This window comes from Anolis carolinensis, chromosome 3 (assembly GCF_035594765.1).
Source record: "Anolis carolinensis isolate JA03-04 chromosome 3, rAnoCar3.1.pri, whole genome shotgun sequence".
Taxonomy (NCBI): domain Eukaryota; kingdom Metazoa; phylum Chordata; class Lepidosauria; order Squamata; family Dactyloidae; genus Anolis; species Anolis carolinensis.
In genome coordinates, this window is record NC_085843.1 from 85784018 (window position 1) to 85805110 (window position 21093).

At 39.4% G+C, this 21093-nt stretch overlaps 1 protein-coding gene across 8 annotated transcripts in view; it reads left to right on the forward strand.

Moving 5' to 3' along the window:
- The window catches only part of bcor (BCL6 corepressor), a 101438-nt gene extending 80909 nt beyond the window's left edge, over positions 1 to 20529 (forward strand). For all 8 annotated transcript variants that reach the window (XM_008107390.3, XM_008107394.3, XM_008107395.3 and 5 more), the window contains 5 exons: positions 6067 to 6233; positions 15374 to 15519; positions 17489 to 17566; positions 17711 to 17858; positions 19347 to 20529. In XM_008107390.3, coding sequence (XP_008105597.1) covers positions 6067 to 6233; positions 15374 to 15519; positions 17489 to 17566; positions 17711 to 17858; positions 19347 to 19671 — 864 coding nt within the window. In that variant the 3' untranslated portion in view covers positions 19672 to 20529. The remainder of the gene's footprint in view (positions 1 to 6066; positions 6234 to 15373; positions 15520 to 17488; positions 17567 to 17710; positions 17859 to 19346) is intronic.
- Positions 20530 to 21093: the final 564 nt, after the last annotated feature.

Sequence of the window (21093 nt, forward strand, 5' to 3'; positions counted from 1 at the left end):
CTCCTCTCTTGGCTGTTGAATTAGCAGGGCTGAGTCACCCTCTTTAATACAAACGTGAATGCATTTTTAGAGTGCCAATTCTTACGTAGCCAAAGCAACCGTGTCCTCACATAAGCCGGAGGTGTCAGCCGCCCCTCCCCTCCTGAACTTTTGTGCTTTCGCTCTCAAGTGCGCAGCTGGCTGCCACACGCCAGCGGGAACCTTGTCTCCGACTTCCATAGGGTGCTGCGTCGCTTAATTAATTCAAACTGTATTCCACGGACCTTCGGTGAAAACAAATAAGGACAATGCTGAAGGCCCTTTCTAGAGCAAACAGCGACAAACACCAAATTAAAATTCCTCCTAGCTGCACTGAACGCACAGCGCAAAGGAAAAAGAACAAGCACTGAACGAAGTGATAAATATGTGCATACTTTCTATCGTGATTTAGATGTACCTAGGGAATTGGAAGGGGCAAATCAGTCCTTCTCCATCCTGTGTTTCTTTTGCATGCAGTCAGCAATATATCTGTCAAATTTCATCTTCATGCTGTGATTTTTTTGGTAAATGACACAAATTAACATCGATTCCTATACACAACTTTTTCTAGCATGTACATTGTGCTAATATAAGGGTCATCTTGTGAACAGAGAACTGCATCACAAAGCACAGAGTCTTAAAGGATGAACTTTACAGTTGTACGATCTGCCTGTTTTTTCATGAAGTGCAAATTAAAAATATAGACCAAACAAAACGCGGCAGTGTTTCCACTAGAAATGCTTCTTTCCTTTCATTGCACAGACACAGGGACAAACAAGATGTGATGGGTGTACTTCTGTGTATTTAAACTGGAGCTTAGAAAAATAATTTTTGGACTGCAGCTCCTTGAATAATGCAGCCAGCCTCTTGGCATGCGCCTCTGTGCAGTACAGAAAGCATGGCTGAAAAGCCCATGGATCTGTGAGTGAGGTGTGCGTGAGAGAGAGAAAGAAAGAAAGAAAGTGTGGGTAGGATTATAGACAGGAAATCTGAGGTTTTCTTCAAGGTTTCCCCAGAGGAATGGGGTCTGTCTTGCAGAATGCTTTATAGTCTTCCAAGCAGGAGAATTGGGGGGCATCTAAGGTATTTTGGCCACAAACTATTCACCCTAGGCTTTCTTATTTCCAACTGCTTAAAGAAATTTTTGCTGGAAAATTTTCCCCTCCCCTCTCCTTTCCTCAATTTTAAAGCAAAATATTTCCAGATCAAGTTTGCCCCTCCCTCCTGTTTTCTTTAAGTGACAGCTTCTGATGTTAAAGGTGTCTCCATAGCAACAAACAGTTTCTTCTCCCCACCCTTCCCCGTCTTTCTCCAGGAAGTGGTTCTGCATTGTTTGGAAAACAAGGCCTGTGATGTAAATCACTGTGACAGGAAAGTCTCTGGCGTTGTAAAGAGACTTTAGGCACATTATTCTTTCAGCAATTTTCTTTGCTGGCTTGGATAGAGAATGGTGCTCTGTGAGTCCAGGCTCAGGGGCTGCGAATCTACAAAGGCAGCCTGCCACACGTACCGAAGCATCAAGCCGAGATCTCTCCACATTCGCCCTTTTTCTCACGCAGACATACACTTTAAACACATTCTTGGATTTCGTAGGGAAGAGGACATCTTTGGTCTCTGGCTGAAGATGAGATTTAGAAGTGGCTTAACCTGCCTCCCCTCTGCCACTGAGCCACGACATTTGCACTTTCACAAAAAGCTGTGAGAATTGGTTATGTTTAGCTGGTGGAGATTTAGGTGATATTTAAAACAAACAGTCTCAAATAAACTGCATAGGTGCATGAAAGTACAATCAACCCTCCACATTTGCTGGGTTAGGCACATAGGACCCCTGTGAAAGTGAAAAATTGTAATAAAAAGGAATGCAGTTTTTTAAACTTGCAAGAACACCTCACCTCTCTAGGTTCTCCAGCATGGTTCTATGGTCAACGTCTGCCAGAAATTGACCAGGAAACTGCATTGGATGGCTTAGAGATTCGGAGTGAGGTGATCTCTCTAAAAATCTCTGGGTCCTCCAGCATGACTTTTTGGTCAAGTCTGGTGAGAGTTGACTATATAGTTGCACTGGAAGATCTGGAGATTTCTAGTAGGAACATTTTAATCAAATCTGCAAATGAAGAAATCTGTAAAAAAACCCACAAATGTGGGAGATCAGCTGTAGCATGAATGTGATCTGGCCAGTAGGCATCAAAGTAAATGCAGCTTTTTGTGTACATGGGGAGAGGGAATTGTGTAACCATCTCTAGATGTTGTAGGATTGTGACTGGTTGTAGGAGTGGTACTTGGCCAGTAGGTATCAAAGTCATTTTTTTATTGTACCAGAAGGAAATTGAGGCAAGTCACCTCTGATATGAGAGAATCAGTTGTTTTCAAAGACGTTGTCCAGGGGACGCTCAAATGTCCTGTGGGGGGCTTCTCATGTCCCCGCATGGGAAGCTAGGGCTGACAGAAGGGAGCTCACTCTTTCTCGCGGATTCGAACCTCTAACTTTCAAGTCAGCAGGTCAGCTGGCACAAGGGTTTAAACCACCGTGACTCCATCAAAGTCAATGAAATCATCTAGATGTTTTAGGATGTTTTAGAACTGTTTTTGCCAGTTACTTTTCAATGTTATTGTGTGCCTTCAAGCCATTTCAACTGGAAGGTGAGCTTGTTAGGGGATTTTCTTGGCAAGATTGGTTCATAATGGGTTTATTTTTGCCTTCCTCTGAGGCTAAGAGAGTGTGACCCACCTAAGGTTATCAGCGCATTTCCATGGCCAAATGGGGATTTGAGCCCTATTCTCTAGAGTCATAGCAAAACTCAAACCACTACCCCACATTCGCTCGCTTTCTTCCTCATACACAGATCTAAATTGTCCTGTGCAAATGCTCCCCTTGCCCCCAAAGAGTTCTCCACCTTCATAGCCTTGCTAGTCATGTGCTTTCAGCCACATGTTCTGGAATTCTACTGAGAGGACTGAAAATTCTATGAATTGAATAAATCATGTTTAAAGACTTAATGAGGCATTTAATTAATTAACTATAAAACTCTACATTGTTACATTTCGTGGTTAATGACATTGGATAAAATCCACTGGGAACTTCTCCAGTTCTGTGGTAAGAAGATGTTTGCAGAATGGGTGCAGTCCATCAAGGGCTTCTGTGCAAGTCAAATGAATGGAAGCTAAGCATGAACATGTGCCAGAGAGGAGAAACCATAGTCATTTCTGACCTGCACACATTCAGCCATTCAAGCATAGGCAACTGCTATATTTCCCATTGATCAATACTGGAGCTTTTCTTTTTCTTTTTAAAATGCAAATGCAAACTATGAGAGAATTGAAAGTGGGCTAGGAGGAAATGACTTTTGTTAGAGAGTATTCCCAGGGGAATAGTCAAACCTCTCCCAGTCCTGGCTTTTCCAGACACTTTGGCTCAGCATGGCCAATAGTCAGAAATAGTGGAAGTTTTCAGACTAAATATCTGGAAACATCCAGATTGCGTAGCAGACCATGCAATAATCCCATATCAAGCAGGTGGAGCAAAATGTGCAGTTTTGTAGCTTTCCTTCCCTCCCATATATGACTTGGGGGGGGGGGGTCACAAGAGATTATCATCTTTAGTTCTCCATCTAAAATCTTTCTGCACCAGTTGTTGAACCCCAGGAAGGGCCAATGCTGCAGTTGCTGATTACCAGTAACCACAGGGGAGAGCAGCGAGACAATTCAGATATTCACCCAACCGGCTCAACTTGGGAAGGAAATGTACTCACAGATATGGAGTACACTATCTTATCCCTTCTCCTTATAGCTATGGTGGAGTTATCTCCCAGTCTCTTCACGCCCCACCAATAAGCAGGAGCAGCAATGGCCCCTCTTTCACAGTTGCAGGGCAGGGAGTTCATGGTGTTGTGCATAGGGCTATAAAATAGCACCTTGTGCTCCATCCAAGAAGAAACATATGCACACATATGCCACACTTACGCACTCATGTGTCACTAACAGGGTTGCATACAATCTATGCCAGTTGGATCGACTCAGTCCAAACTAGCTTCATAGGTTCAAACTCCTTTTGGTGGATCAAATTTAAATTGAGTAAATGGCTGATGTAGCAATGTAGTTTTGAGCTAGAAATTGGGGGACAAAAGATTTACAAAGCAAAAAAAAAGTTACTTCCATAGGCTTTCCGCTAGGCTCTTTGTAGCTTGTGTTGCTCTCCTTTGGTCTGCTGGCTCCAGACTGCTACAGTTTAGTAAATAAAAACTAGAACTTGGAATAATTACTTATTTGGTCTACAGCTCCCCAGAACCTTTGTGGGCTTAACTAAAAGTTGTGCCACCTGGTGATTCTTTACTCCAGAAAAGCACTTTTCTAAGTGCCAAGCATGTGTCAAAAGATATTGTTGGTCTGCAGGTATGATCAGCTCTAGCCAATATAACCTGGGGGGCGGGGGGAGGCTAGGAGCTGATATCCAGGAGCATCTGAACAGCCGCATGATTCTCACTCTAGCTTTTGAAAAGACAAACCTTGTTCACAGTGTGTCTGATATACTTAATCGCAGGCATGTGACTGAGTTCCTTTCTTTTGCTTAGACTGCCAGTTCATTCGTTTGTCCCCATCCACTTTAACCTGGTTAGTAAAGGCCTGCTAAGCAAGCAGTTTCATGCTGTATCCTAGCTACCAACCCCTTTGGTGAGATATGCGAAGGCTCTCAATTGTGGTGGGCTTTCCAGCAGATTTGGAACTGAAAGGATAACTTGGCTGGCCCGGGAAATGCACTTTGTACGTTATACTGTAATAAAATCTTAAGGTGTCTCAGAACTCTTTCTTCTAAGTTTCCTTTATCTGCCTTTGTCTCAGAGAGGAAATAGCCATCGGATGCTATGTGGAGGTTCTCTATTTAATCGCATCTTATCTCTACATTTGTTTAGCCATTCAGGGCAAATAAGAGGGGGTTCTACTAACTGTACCAGACCTATGAGCTGGGGGATCGAATGATCCTGTGTTCATCCAAGATTTCAGTGATGAAAAATGAGAAATGGCACATTTGCTTGCCATTTGGATTGTGTATGAAGGTCTCCAGTAGTGCCAAAGCAGTGTAAAAAGTCTAAAGCCATGATCTTGGTGCTTAAAGAATCCTCCTTGAAGTTGGTTAGAAAATATTGGACAAATGGCACCATAGCAAGGAGGTTGTTTCACACAGCTTCTTGGTGGTATGCATATTTTGTTCTGATGAATTTCTACCATGCACTCGAATGTGCACAAACATTTCCCAGGACAATGCGGCATCCCAGTACTGTGGGTTTTTTTTTTTGGCCCTTCCAGGTGTTACCATGGATATGGAGCAAAGGCAGAGGAACTGCCAAAATAATCATTTGTATTCGTCATATCTTGTGATGTTTGTCAGAGCACGGGACAGAGTTACTTTTTTACTGAAACTCCCACAAGTGTCTCCAGACACTGATGTTTGGACACACTTACAAAGTAGGGAGGCTCTTGATTCCAAGAGACAAGTGACACACACTTAAACTATAAGATTTCCAAAGAAGACTTAAAACTTTAAACAGGAAACTGAAAAATGTCTGGGTGAACAAAAGTGGAAATAAAAGTTCTTTATAAAGAGTCTACAAGAAGTGTGAGTGAGGAAGGTGGATGATGCAGACACTTTTGGGACTTACCTTTTCACAGAGAACAAATGCAGGATGATAATAGTAACTCTAAAACATATGCATCCACCTTGTTTCCTTTTCCTGTTAATCTGCAGAAATAATTGTGGTCTGAAAATGAGCTACATACACCACAATCTAAATTGTATGTTTTGTTGGAATCTGGGAAGCTGAAATGTGTTGAGAGCCAGCACTGTTTGGGATATCCTCGTCTTCCTTCTCAGCTAATGACTGGTTTTGTTTTTCAAAGTGCTTAGATGAGAGCTATATGGTGTCTTCTTTCTTTCCTTTATAACTTGTTAATAGCCCAATCTGAGGGGTATTCCCAGCATGTTAAAAGTAAAGGTATGCATGTCTCCACAGCAACAAACAACTTGGTCTGTTTTCTCCTGCTTCTCTTTTCCAGGAAGTGGTTCTATATTGTTTGGAAAACAAAGTCTGTGATGTAAATCATCGTGACAATGCGGGTTATTGTGCCCTGCATGAGGCCTGTGCCAGAGGCTGGCTGAGCATTGTGCGACATCTCCTCGAATATGGAGCCGATGTTAACTGCAGCGCTCAGGATGGAACTAGGTTAGCAGCACTCTATTTACTAAGACAAAATGGCCTTTGCTTTTTGTACCACATAACAACACACAGCTGGGTTAAAGTTGCCAGCAGGTTTGAAATCATTTAAAAAGAAATGGCATATTTCTCCGAAAGCTGAGGTCTAGAGCAGAGCTTTTTGTACTATAGCTCCCAGAATCCTTTAGCCAGAAGGTTCACTGGGATTCTTGGAAATGTAGTAAATGGTTCCTAGCTCTGGTCTAGACGCTCAAATTCTGTCCTTATAGAAGTTGATTCTCCCTTGCTATTTTCATATATGTGTCTTATGTGTATTGTGTTTTTTCAAGAAATCCAATGTCATCCTTGAATACATGTATGCTTAACATAACACTAATTTTTCTGATTTCAGTTGAGATGGTATATATGGAAAACATGCACAGATCATGGTCTCCATTTGTCAGGTTTTTTTTTTGCCAGATCATAAAGAAATCCTTTATCCTTCCTCTGTATATTGTTGTGGGCACCGATATCCATTCATTGTTTCCTTTATGTTACATATACTCCATACATTCTTGAAGGGTTTCATGCAAATTTATTAAATAGTTGGAAAAGTCAATACATCCTCCTTTTAGCTTTGTTTATACATTTTAAAATATTTAGTTTTTGTTCATAGTTGAAGAAAAATCATGTATAGTAATATAATGTTTTGTAATATTTTTATTACTTGTTGGTTTTTTGTGATACCCAGGCAAGTAGACAAGTTGTCTGCTTACTATAATTGCATTTACTCATCTTTTAACTTTCTAGTATCCCTCCTACAAGCAGAATCTTGCCATATATTTTAAAAAACATTTATTATGCTGAAAGCTCTTTTTGTTACTACAGACTATCTGGAATTTCTGTCTGGAAATTCTTTTATCCTTCTTTTTGCATTACTATGTCCTAACATTTTTTTTACTAGAATTGTTTATTGTGTAAAGTTCATCTTGACAAAAGCATTATAGTCCTTGTTTGTAATTTCTTTATCTGAAAAATACTGTGCTAAATTGGGAATGTTCATAGGATTCTTCTCCTTGGAATATTTTACATCCCACCACCAAACCTGGCGTCCCAAAGACATAAAATCAGCATGCCTGTAAGCCAATAGCCGTTTAATTATTGCCGCTTCTATATCAGATTGCCAGCATCAGAAGGCTTACTAGAAAAACAAAACCTGCTAGAAACTTCTGACCACTTTGTCATTATCATCTCATCAGGTCTATAAAAGCATCTGAAGTGTTTGTTCCTTCCCTTTATCTAACTAAATAAAAAAAATCCTCTTGCGGGACCGGCATCCCACTGTGTGGGATTTTTTAACCTTACTAGTCAGTCTACCCAGGGTTGCTTTTTAAAGGGCCTTTTTACACAATGAGGCAAGTCAGTATTTGCCACATGTGGTTGATACAAAACATGGGCTCCAAAGTAGCTCTGCAGCTATCTCTTTTCTTTAGTCTGCAAAGCTGCCCTAAGGAATTATCTAAGGAATTTGTTTTGCCAAAGCTGCCTTATACACCCCCCCAATGACATGCAAGACCCTTTTCCTTACCTAACACAATATATTTTTATGATCTGGTGGAGCAATATATCCTTTCATAAATCAGTGGGAAATATTACTGGATTTCTCATGCACAAAATTCCACCTCCTTGGCTGCATGTTGAAAGTCTCATGTTAAAAATGGGGAACTCTGGAAAATATGGTCAATTATGGTCAATAATATTGTCTAAATACCCTAAAAGCACCAGATCCCATCTAATCTTTGAAGTTGAGCATTGTTCGCCCTCATTAGTATTTGGATGGGAGATTGCCAACACATATCAGATGCTCTAGGTCAGTGGTTCTCAACCTGTGGGTCCCCAGGTGTTTTAGCCTACAACTCCCAGAAATCCCAGCCAGTTTACCAGCTGTTAGCATTTCTGGGAGTTAAAGGCTAAAACATCTGGGGACCCACAGGTTGAGAACCACTTCTTTAGGTTATGTTTCAGAAAAAGAAACTTGCAAAACCACCTCTCAGCATTCCTTCCTATAACATTCATGGGATTAGCATAAATAGGCAGGTGACTTACAGGCACATAGAACACACAGTGTTGTATTAGTGTGGGCTTCCACCTGGGAGTTTAATAATAGGAACATTCTCCACTTATTATAAAATAACTAATCTACACCAATAATTGAAATCCAAATAGCTTGAGGAGATAACAGACAAATAATTGGTGAACTCTAGTTCCAGTTTTGAAAGCATATTCCAGTTCTGTGCATGTGCTTAAGTCTGCCCACCCCTATCCACATTCTCTTTCACATAGATTTGACCATGATTCGCCATTTTATTATGAAAGGAAGCCAGGTTACAGCTGGAATAAAATGAGCCTGCCCCTCCTGCCTGCTTGAATGCATGGGCAGCTCTGCTCTGGCCAAGGGTAATGCAGATCTCCATAAGCAGCGTGCAGGAATGGATTGTCTAAAATAGATCTTCCGTCAGAGTCACTGTTTTGCAATGGCAAAGTTAATGGAGAGCAGTTAATGTTGCACAGAATGACCTTGTGGGAAAACTCACTCTCCATGCTTATAAGGAAAGGAGGTGCAGATAAGGTGATGTCTTGATTGGGGACTGCAGCAACTGTAGAGGAATAGGAATCAGTCATTGGGTCCCATATTGGGAAAAAGCATAGTGTTTGAGGTCCCCAGCCCTATTTGTTTTGGGTCTACTACAATAAGAGAACACTTTGTTCATCGCGGCTCCTCCTCCTGTGACAACTGCAGGGGAGATCCTAAGGAGTTAAAATCCACGAAATGACACATCGGGGATTACTCTGCGAAGGCTTTTTTAAGAAGGAAAGTACACATCTTTGATCCCAGCAGCAATTTATTCCATGACCCTGGTTGGATTTGCCTACTGTGATTTTTTTTTTTGCTGCATTGTTATCTCAGAAACATCCTTAAATAGGAACTGGGAGAAAAAATAGTACTTTTCTTCTTTCCTAATTGCTGTGCGACTTGATCTAGCTTTGTGAGCTCTTAAATGTTCTTAAGAGTTTAAAAAATTCTCACCTGATTTCTCTCCCTCCCTCCCTCTCCTTATCTGTAATCTTAAGTATTTCATGTATTTATCCAACTGGGAATAGTGAAATGACCTGGGCCTTCTGGCATGTTACTCCCAACTCTCACTTTTTCTTCATGCAATGTTAAAACTTGCTGTATTTGTTCTTAGAAAATTCTCCACTTATTATAAAATAAGAAATTTGCATATCAGAAGCAGCTATCACTTCACTCAAATCTGCACTGATGTTGCATGTGCTAGGTATATTTGCTTCTATTCTAGATTAGAAGAATGGGAAGCCATATTAGTTGTCATCTTAGAATAGCCATACTTTTGGCCTCTGATAGTGCTTCTTTCCTTTCCCATTTTTTTTCATTGAAAGAAGCTGGGACAAGTCTGACAATGATCTTGTGACTGGCAGCGGTGGATAACATTTTGGTGGAAATTAATATGACATCTTGTAATGGGGATATTATGTCGGAGAATCTGTTCAGTCCTCATGATATAAAAAATTCTGGTGTAGTTACGTTGAAAACTGTAAAAAGTAAACTGTAATGCTACTGTTGCTTCCCCAATAGTGCCATTAGAGTTTACATTAGAGTAGTGTGGCTGTTTCTCAATGCCTATTTCCAAGGTTTTCTCAGGTGGCTTGGAAAAGTCATAGACAGCTTCTAAGTCAGCATTCCCATAATGCCTTGGCTCCAAGGCATTATGGAGCCAGGGATGGAGGAGCTAACTGGCTCTACAAAAAGCAAAGCTCTGGTGCAAAGCATGTCAGTCTTCTACACTGGCAGTGGGAAGCACAAGCACCGATGGTTGAAGTTGCCCATTTCTAGTCATTGCTACAGTCTAACTTAATTGAGCAAAGGGAGTCTAGATAACTCCTTGTGTTGGTGTCTTGCATTTCCTCCTATGTAGTCATCCTGTTTGACTTACTATTCCCTCATCTAATCAGAGGGAGCCCCCGTTGGCACAATGGGTTAAACCCTTGTGCCGGCAGAACTGCTGACAGAAAGATTGGTGGTTGGAATCCAGGGAGCAGGGTGAGCTCCCATCTTTCAGGTCCAGCTTCCCATGCGGAGGCATGAGAGAAGCTTCCCACAGGATGGTAAAACATCAAAACATCCGGGTGTCCCCTGGGCAACGTCCTTGCAGACGGCAAATTCTCTCACACCAGAAGCGACTTGCAATTTCTCAAGTCACTCCTGACATGAAAGAAAAGGATCTAATCAGAGTCCCTTAGATCCTGATAATGGAAATGTTCCAATCCCGTTTAACATGGATTGAAAGATAGCAGGGACCATGGTGAAATCATCTAAATGTTTGCCTCTTTGCTGCAGTGCAGAGCATATCAGCATCTCTCTCTCTCTTTTTTTTGTAAACGAATGGGGCTGAAGAATCCCAGAGTTGGAAAGGACCTTGTAGGCCACTTAACCTAACTTCATATTCAATGCAGGAAATCCAGAACTATGTGCTCTTGGCCTCTGCTTGTAGACTTTCAGTGAGAGTGAGATTATTAGATTTCCTATAACCCCAAACCATTAGATCTAATCTTCTACTGTGGACAATAGAAAATCCCTCTCTTCTCTATGACAGCCCATTAGGTATTTTCATTGATTGATTGATGCATAGTGATTTGATTTATGTCCTCCATTTCTCGCAAAATGGGACTCAAGGTGCCTGAAGGTTTGGTAGCAGCCTATCGCTGTAGCACCATGCATGGAAGCAAACTTTAATTAATCAGGAGTAGCATATTAATCACTGGTTATTGGCCAGCATCCATACTTTGGATCTTGTGTAAGAATACATTGGAAGGCTAGGAAAACGTTACCTCTTGTTCTAGTCACTTCATTTCTGAAGATGGTTACAAGTATATTAAGAATATTCAGTCCACATTAAGTCACCTTGAGTATTAATTATTGTTTCCGTATATTGCAATAGGTACTGTATATCTAAATTGGCTACCCATGGCAATGTATTGAACATGGAAAAGAATTCTTGAAAATTGTAGACTGCCTTATATTCTGCCAGTTTGGACTCTAGTTCACAATTGGGGATGATTCCCATTGCTGATTTAGGCTGCTCTATCTCAGTGTTCATTGGGCAAATTCAGTAAAGTAACTAATAGCCAAATATCTCTGCCAGTACTTGGACTGCAGTCAGTTGAGTTGTGAAGACTACTAAGATCAATTTTATAGAAGGCTTATTGGGTAAACTCAGGGTGAGGAGCCAGGGTGAGGCTTTTGTGGGTTTCGTTAAGCCTCCCTCTCTACTCCCCATTCAGAATTAGAGGACAATTGCCTACACCCAATGCTGCCTGATCAAACCTGAGCTTTTCTCTGATTATCTGAATGTTGTTTAATCAGAGGGATCTCACTAGTGTCCCTCTTTTGAAATGTTTTCTTGCTCAGTTTGTTTTATCCTGGTGTTGCCACCAGCACTTTGGGTTTTTGTCCTACTACTCATGTTTTGCAGAGGAAGCTTTGCCCTGAGATATTAGAACAATCCAACTGAATCAAGAGATTACTATTCTAATTTCTTCAAAAAAAAAAAAAAAAAAGGGAATCGTGTACAAAAAGGTTGACAACAAGTGTTGGAAATGTAAGGAGTCCCCTTGGGTGAGAAGGGCGGGGTAGAAATGTTGTAAATAAATAAATAAATAGGTTCCTATTATCATGTATGGTGGTCCTGTGAGAAAGTATTTAACTACTGGAAAATGATCCACAAAGAATGTTCAAAAATCCTAAAAATCAATTTCCCAATGAAGCTGGATTTTTACCTGTTAGGGTTATTCAACACAGACGTTTTCGAAGACTATAATAGAGACAAATTATTCATTTATTTTATAACAGCGGCCTGAATAGTTTTTGCCTAACAGTGGAAAACAGAGATGATACCCTCGAAGGAACAGTGGCTAGTTAAAGTACTAGAGATAAAAGACATGGATAAATTAACTTTTTTTGATAAGAAAGAATACTGGCAGAGGAATTTAAAAGACAGACTGGACTTCTTTAGAAGAATATTTAAGAGAGGAAGAGGACACAGTGTAATGGAAGAAACAGGAAAAGAACACAACAGTACTCCTTTTCTCATTCTACGAGTTAGTAAGAGAGTCAAATGCAACATTTTGGACGGAAGGAAGAAGATTGGAAGTCAACAGCTTATCTTCTCCCCCCCCCTTTCCTCCCCCTTTCCCCAGTGCCTCCTATCTTGTCCTACGACCTATCCTTTTCTGCTAACCTTTCCTTTTCCTCCCAGTTACCCCGTCTTCCCCCCTCTCCTCCCCCTTTCCATCCTTTCCCACTCCGCCCCCATTCTGTTCCCCCCCAGAATCCCCAGAATTTTGACTATTTCTTTTTTAAGATATTGTAAAAGTTCTTTCAATAAAAATTACTTAAAAGAAAGAGATCACTATCCTATATGATAAATAATTCAAGAAAATTAATGATGCAATACGAGCTAGGATTGTTATTTTTAAAACTTTTCAGTAATGAGTGTAGAGTTTGAAAGTTAATTTTTGGAACTACGAGTCCCTCAACCTTACAACCAGCATGGCTGCTAGGGTATTCTGTAATCCACCCCCCCCCCCCAAAAAAAACAACAACAACCAACCACTCCCTCCCTCTTAATATTGTATTTCCCTCTTCCTTTAGTCTTTCTCTATGTCTGCTTTGAACTTCCTGTGTTTACTCTCTGTGCTATCTTTCTTGTTGTCTGGCTGTCTTAACTCTGCGATGAATCAGCTAGTAGGGATGTATGCATGCGTGTGCATGTGTAAGTTGAAAGTGAAAGAGACTGGCTTTCTGAGGTCTGAAGAGCAGCTGCCGCCTGTGCTGACTGCCTGCAGCAGCTGAGAAAGGAAGAAGTCCTGGCTAGTTGCAGGGCTGGTGGAAAGCTAAATAATAGGAGAGGCAGCTGCTCTTGAGAGTGATGGGATCTCTATAGGCAGGGAGCTGTAAAGGGGTGGAACAGGAACTGGTTCTTACTGCCATGGCTTTAGGACAGTGGTTCTCAACCTGTGGGTCCCCAGATGTTTTGGCCTTCAACTCCCAACAGCTGGTAAACTGCCTGGAATTTCTGGAAGTTGCAGGCCAAAACACCTGGGGACCCACAGGTTGAAAACCACTGCTTTAAGAGATAGCCTAGACCTAATTTCTCCGCACCTTTGTGGAGGGGGCATAAATTGGAGCTATCAAACCTGATGCTATCTGAAGGTACAATAGATTTTACAATTTGTGTCAATGTATGTGCATGAACATACATGTGTGTGTGTGTGTGTGTGTGTGTGTGTGTGTGTGTGTATATATATATATATATATATAGAGAGAGAGAGAGAGAGAGAGAGAGAGAGAGAGGGAGACGGAGAGAGAGAAAGAACAAGAACTCAATGTTATACAGTTTCTGCCATCCTCATCTCAATTATTTCTTTGGTAGTGACAACTCTAAATTGTCTAAGCAGTGTTCTGCCTGTGAGTGCAATATGAACTTCTTGTAGAAAGTATACAATATACTTTACTTCATTACATCCTATAAATGCTTACAGACATCCACATGGGGCATTAAGGTTGCCTGCTTAATTCTCCCCGCATTATTGCTTTTGACTATAGTATTTATTTGATTTCTTGATGGATTACTCACCTTTCTCTCAACACATGGCCCTACAGAAGTCAGCAGCCACAATAGGAGCTGGTTGAGAACACACTGCATAGCAAGTGTGCACTATTGAGACTCACCAAGCTAAAGGAGGTTCCCAGTGGTGCCTGCGACCTGCCAACTTGTTACAATTCTCTATTTCTAATATCCTGAACAAAAAGGCAAACCAGGATGTTTACTGGGTCTCAAGTGGGCTGCTGTCAAAAGACGTGCAGTTCTGATGATAGCATAAGAGCTCCCAATTTCTTACTATGTGGAACATGAAATACTACAAAATAAGCAGGTTTCTCACTTAGGTAGACAGACTCCATCTTTTGTAGAGCAACTGCAGGAGCTACCTTGACGTCATCAGTTAGGCTACTTCTCGAGGAAAAAATAAAACAAGCGTGGTTGTCCAGTGCCTTGACCAAAGGGAGCATCTAAGGAGTCTATTACATTTGCCCTTTGGGTGGACTAGCCCTTGGAAGGGAAGGAGAGTGCTTGTGTCTGTGAATGTGCCTATGTGCATTCATTCAATATTGTTGTGGGATTTCTGACATCTAAGTATCAAGGGTTGAAATCTTTTTGCTCTTTGACTTCCATGTCAGGGTTCTAGTTTAAATTGTCATTTAGATAGAACACTTTGCCATTGTGGTAAGCAGGGTAAATTTGCCTTCTGATTCTCGTACCTCTGGTTCCGACACTGAAGAGCTGATAGTTTTTTGTCCCCAGTCTTGAGCGTATGATATTTATGTTCATGCAGATACATTGACACAAATTACACAATCTATTGTACCTTCAGATAGCATCATTTACAGTTACTGTTGTCAGAAGGAGTTTGTTAGGTTTTCAACTAATATATGTATTGTGCACTTGTGAGTTTTCCTTCTCCGTTAGTCACAAAGCAGAGGCTTGTAATATTTTTTTTCACATTCTTGGATGTTTGCTATAGCGAAAGCTTGTAACTTTCTAACAGATTAGAAAATATTAAGGCATCAATTTGTTTTGCTTTTTTCAGAAGTAATGTTTGGCAAATCAAATGTGCACGTGAATACTCTTAGGTGAATGTATGAGCTGTTGTTTACATAGACACAAACACACTTTACCCCCCCCCCCCCCCCACACACACCCCTCCACAATTTGATTGTTGTTCAAAATGGTGTTTGTTTAAACAGAAGGAAAGTAAGAGGGATGCACTTGCTTAACGTGCTCATACTAGTGATAAAAAGTTAATAACTTTCTCCTTCTTAAGAACACGTGGTATTTATATATAATATCATATAAGCCTAGTTCTCATTCCTAAGTTAACTTCTTATTTTGAAATATTGGGATAGTGGCCATTCATCATGCTTTAAAGTAAAAACAATACTAATACTTGCTGTGCTAAATGGAAACAAGTGGTGCCTTGCTGCAGTATTTGAGCTTTGCAACAAAGGTGTTTCCCTCTTCTCTCACCTCCAGGCCTGTCCATGATGCTGTGGAAAATGACCACTTGGAAATTGTCCGATTGTTACTTTCTTATGGTGCTGACCCAACACTGGCTACATACTCAGGAAGAACGATTGTGAAAATGACTCACAGTGAACTTATGGAAACATTTCTTACAGGTGGGTAATATGGTTTGTTTCCTTCCTTATGAAAATTATTGCATATTTGCAGTGTTGTTTTTTGACTGAAAACTGGCAAAAGTTCCTTTAGCACCTCAAAGGCTAGCAAAATGTCTTTGGCAAAAGCTTTTATAGAGTGCAATCCATGCCTGGGGAGTGCCACATGACTTTGCTGCAATTGCCTGATGCCATCCTACTGGGATTTTTTCTACTAAAGTTTCATTACACTTCAGATGATAATAATAAAATCCAGAGATGTAATTTTTAGTTTTTAACAGAAATACCTGCTTTTAATAGCGGACTTTAAAGCACATCATGAGCATTTAAACCACTGTGCTATGGAATGATTGGCTATTAGGTTTTAGATTGTATTCCCAAACACATTTCCAAGGGAGTAAGACTCATTGAACTCCAGGGACTTGCTTCCAAATTAGCACTTTAAGGATAATGTTATTAGTTACATTTTTACACTGGTGAAAACACTGAGATAGTAATATGCCAGCCAGATTTTGGGGTGAAGAGCAGAGTAGAACAAAAGGGAGAGTCAGTGGGAGCTTACAGAAACAAGGCAGAACTGTTCTGCAAAGTATATAGGATAATCTATATTAAGTGTAATCACTGGTCCGTTTCGCTCAGTATTCTCAGCTTTCACAGGCAGTGATGGCCCTTCAAGGCTTTTGAAAAGACTTTTCCTAGCCCTTCTTGGAGATCCTTGATGTTTTCCAGTGGTCTCTCATCCCAATACTATTCGAGCCTGATTCTGCTTAGCTTCCATAATCAGTTGACATATGTTTAAGGCTATATGGTTATTGTATGAGCAGGGCTTTGTCTTTATCATATGCCTTTATTAAAGAATACCTGAAAATACAGCCTTTTCTCCACAAAACAAACAACCACATTTTATTTAATAGGCTGATCCTTCCCTCCCTCTTTTTAAACTTTTTTTGACAAAGAAGTTGCAGAACCAAAAGCAATAACAAAAAGGCAAAAATAAATGAGAAATCAATTAAATATATTTAGGAGTAATAAAAAGTTATACAAAGGGCTACCATGTATCCTAAGAAGCCAAATTAAATGTCTTTAAAGGACATGTTAAATAGGAGAGACATTGTAAGGATAATGATCTTAGTGCTGGGAGTGAATGCACGAATGGGAGAAATTCCACAATTTTGGTGCTAAAGGGCCTTTTATTTAGTTGCTGGAAGAGATCCTACAGCTACACCAGCTGTCAGAATTGAAGACACAATGTAAGACCAATCTCTTCCAGCAGACCTAGTCAGTCAATTTTAACTTGTGAGTTTTAAACTGCATTAATTGGTAAATTTCAAGCTGCATTTTACCTAAGTGTATTTGTTATATGTATTTTAATAGTGCTTTGTTTTACTTCTCTGTTTTAACTATGTTGTCCCCCCCCCCCCATTTTGCAAGGAGAGGTGGGTGATAAATTGTTGTTGTTGTTATTATTATTATTATTATTATTATTATTATTATTATTATTAAGTTTCAAAAGATGGGAGAACTCAGTCTGCAGTCTCCAATACAAATGTTCACTGCTAGACATGTTCATGTGGAGCATATAAATATAGAAATGATTTTTTGTGTACCTAAATGCATACAAACATACCTTAGTGTGTATAAATATAAAATAATCTAAGGTTTACAGTTTGTATGTTTAGAGCCTGTTTCAGAAATATGGAGAATGAGACAGTGAAGGGCAGGAAATGGGTCAGAAGAGATAAATAGAATCAAGAAGGAGAAGGATTTTGGAGTGAAAATAATATGAGAAATGGCGTCATCTGGGATCTCTACTGATACGATCAATAATATTGATGGCATATTCTTTGAGAACTTGGCATACAAAACTTCTTAAGAGTTATAAATATTCTGACAGTCTTATAACAGAAGGTCTGGAAAACGTTCTCTTTTTTTTGGTTTTGACTTGATGTTTGTTGTTGTTGTTTCTCCCTAGAGTATTTAACTGACCTGCAGGGTCGAGATGTTGATGACCTTGGCTTACACTGGGACTTTTATGGCAGCTCTGTGTGCGGTAAGTAAACATTCCCTTTTTGTATTATGTATGGGAGTTTCTGTATGGGGCAGTTAGGATGGAAAAGGAAGAAAGGTCCAGGGAGATGTGCAATGTGTGTTTTACAGCCTCCTTCATTTATTCTTTTTATATTTTATTTCAAAGAGCCAAAAGGCGAGTCAGGATTCGACATCCTATCTAATCCACCTGGTCCGAGTGATGATGAAGATGGCTTTAGCGATATCTTTGAGTTTGAATTCTCAGACGTGCCTCTCTTACCCTGTTTCAACATCCAGGTGTCTCTGTCTCAGGGGTAAGGACTGTCATCATTTGTACTGGGAAAAATGGACTAATTGCAAGTAGATATATAATACACACTGGTCATTCTGTTTTATAATTTGAGAAAGGTGAGATATCAATATATTAAATACATAAAAAATAAATACAACCAATGGCAGGTAATAATAATAATATAATAACTTTATTTTTATATCCTGCCTCCATCTCCCCGCAGGGACTTGGGGCGGCTAACATGGGGCCAAGCCCAACATTTCCACAATAAGCAAAATAAAATGCATTTATAATAAAATGAACATCATAGACATTTAACATTACATAGATCAGACCAACATTTTAACAACAATATAATGGTAAGTAAAACTGCCAAATAAAAAGAATACAGCAGGTTAAAATAGTAAAAAGCTGGGCAGTGGTGCAAAGAGTGCATGGATTAAAGTCTGAAGAGGTAGATAAAAAGTACTGCAGTAAAAGGAGAAATTCTGAGGATAGTAGTTACCAAATAAGAGTAACATTTTTGTTGCATTATTTTTCTTTTCCTATTGATTTTGTAGAAATATTTTCTCCGTCTTGTTTTAATTCTATTGAATATAAAAATCAACTTTCCCCCTGCACAGTATTTTCTTTCAAACATAAAAACAAATTGTGGGTACAGCCTATATCAGGCATGGGCAAACTTGGGCCATGCCTGGTCTATATTCTACTGACATAAACCATAGATCTCTTCTCTTTTTCTCTACATATTCAAATGTAATGTGTATACTAATTTAGTTTTTTCAGTGCAGAACAAGATTAACTGTTGTGTCTTAAAAATTAAACATTCCCATCCCTGTCAGTGGAATAACTTAGCTCTTGAGGGTGTTCTGGAAATTCAAAAAGTCTTTAAAAAGTAGCATTTTCAAGCTGTACTTCAACATTATGTTCATGATCTCCAAGGGTCCAAATGAGGAAAGCAGACCTATTCACTTGCTTTTTGTTGTTATGATCCTTCAAGTTGTTTCCCTAAAGTGACTGTCCTCTTTGCAAGTTTTCTTCTGAGAAGTTTTGCCACACCTTTAATCTGAAGTTGAGAGAGTTTGACTTGCCCAAGGTCACTCAGTGGGCTTCCATGGCCAAGCAGAGATTCAAACTGTAATCTCCAGAATCCTAGTCCAAGACAAAATCACTAAAACATGCTGGTTCCCAAACCCACTTGCTAGTTTCTACTAAAATAGATATATTGAAACAATTAAGTAGTTATTGATTAAGTGGGTTTACTTGAGTTGGAACTAGCTGTTGGTTTATTTTACAGTGCTTGCTGCTTGGCTTCACAAAGGGAGGGTGTGTGTACATGTAGACTAGACTGTTTTTTTTTTTTGCCAAAATAAAGCTATAGCCATGCATTTGGCAAATGGAATGTGACCACTCCAGTTATGCAGATGTAGTACTGACGTAATCATCTTGAGGGAAACCTTTGTATCATTTTATTTGTGATTTGATCCTCTTTCTTTTCTTTGTCCTACAGGCCACGAAACTGGTTATTACTCTCCGATGTAGCAAAGAGGCTGAAAATGTCACCCCGGATATTTTGCTGCAGCTTCCCAAGCGTGGAGGTTGTCAGCATCACAGAAGCAGAATTTTTCAAGCAGGTCTCTCTGAGCCAGCTATTCTCTTGTGAAAAGGATCTAGAAGCTTTCAACCCAGACAGCAAGGAACTCTTGGACTTGGTAGAGTTCACAAGTGAGATGCAGTCTTTGCTTGGATCCTCGCTTGAGGGGCTACATCCAGATGAAGAAGAAGAAAAAGAAGGAGAAGAAGAAGCAGAAGAAGCAGAAGATAATCATTGGTGAAGCTCCAAGCCACTTAATGTATAGGTCTCTGTAAAGTTATTTCTTTATGTATATGTGTTTATTGCAGTTATTTCTGTAAAGAAAGGGCACTGTAAAATAAGATATATTTCCTATATATATATATACATATATTATATATATATATATTAAAAAATCTAGTTGGGTGGACTTTTGGAAGAATTTTTTTTAGACGCGTCAATCAGTTTTTACAAATTGATATATAATATTCCTTTAAATGCTCACAAACTTTGGTATACATTTGTTTTTACTTGGAATCTTTTTTTAAATAAAGAAAATGGCTTTGCTTCATTCAAAGTGCTGGTTACACAGAAGACACCTGTTATAGGTGCTGTGATTACAATGACATGGTTGGCTTGGCTTAGGAGGACGCTGGGTAAAGCACTTCATCATATTTTTCTTTTTTGTTTACAAAATCGCCTGCTTTGGCCAGGCAAATGCTATTGAATATAATTTGGTAGCCTGTAATATAAATTAAAACCATATCCATGTGCATTGACTAATTGTGTGAATTTTTATATCTTAATTTAAGAGATGTGAAATATAGTTTTCACACAGAAAAGTGGATTGTTTATATGTCTGTATATAGATATATATATGTTTAAACATTTGATGCTCTTTATTTAAAAGAAGACTTTGAACTATTTTTTCTGGACCTTGTAAAATATTGAAAACTAACCTATGTTGAAGTTGTTTAAAACTGTACAGAAGCTAAATCTTTTTTCCGAATTGTGTGTTTATGTTTGAGAATCTGTGTTTTAACTTTGTAAGTAAATTCTGCCTTTGTATTTATATTTTGCAAAAAAAAATCTAAAGGCAATAAAACTATTGAGAAAACAACATTGAAATAACTTAGTCTGGTGCATGATCTTCAAACTTAGTTGGCGTCTGTTCTTCCATATGTAGAGATACACATATACCAGGGAATCTGCATATCACATATTGTACTTCCCTATTTATAGCTAAGTATGTGTATAGATGTTCATACTACACAGCCAATACAAGGCTGGATTTTGTATGCAGTTGGGTATGAACAGAGTGCTTCTGGATTGCACTCTGTAGGTATTTTGATCTATTTACCCTGAAAGAGTAACTTAACAGAGTCATTTGCTATTAAAACTGTGTAGGTATTTTTAGTTTTCTAAAAATATTCCGTCACCAAACTACTCCACTGAGGCAGTTTGCTAGACAAAACTGCAAGCAACCAAGGCCATCGAAAATAGATTTAGGCTCCAGTAGGGGGAAAAATAGCCGGCTTCACGTGTTTTATCAATAACAATATGAGATTGTCCTCTCAGTTGCCAGGACAGCTCAAGACTGGTATGCAATTTGAAGCCATTTTGATGCATGTCAAATGTTCAGGGGTCAATTTCTTGTTACTACAGTTAGTGTCTGCTTTTTCTT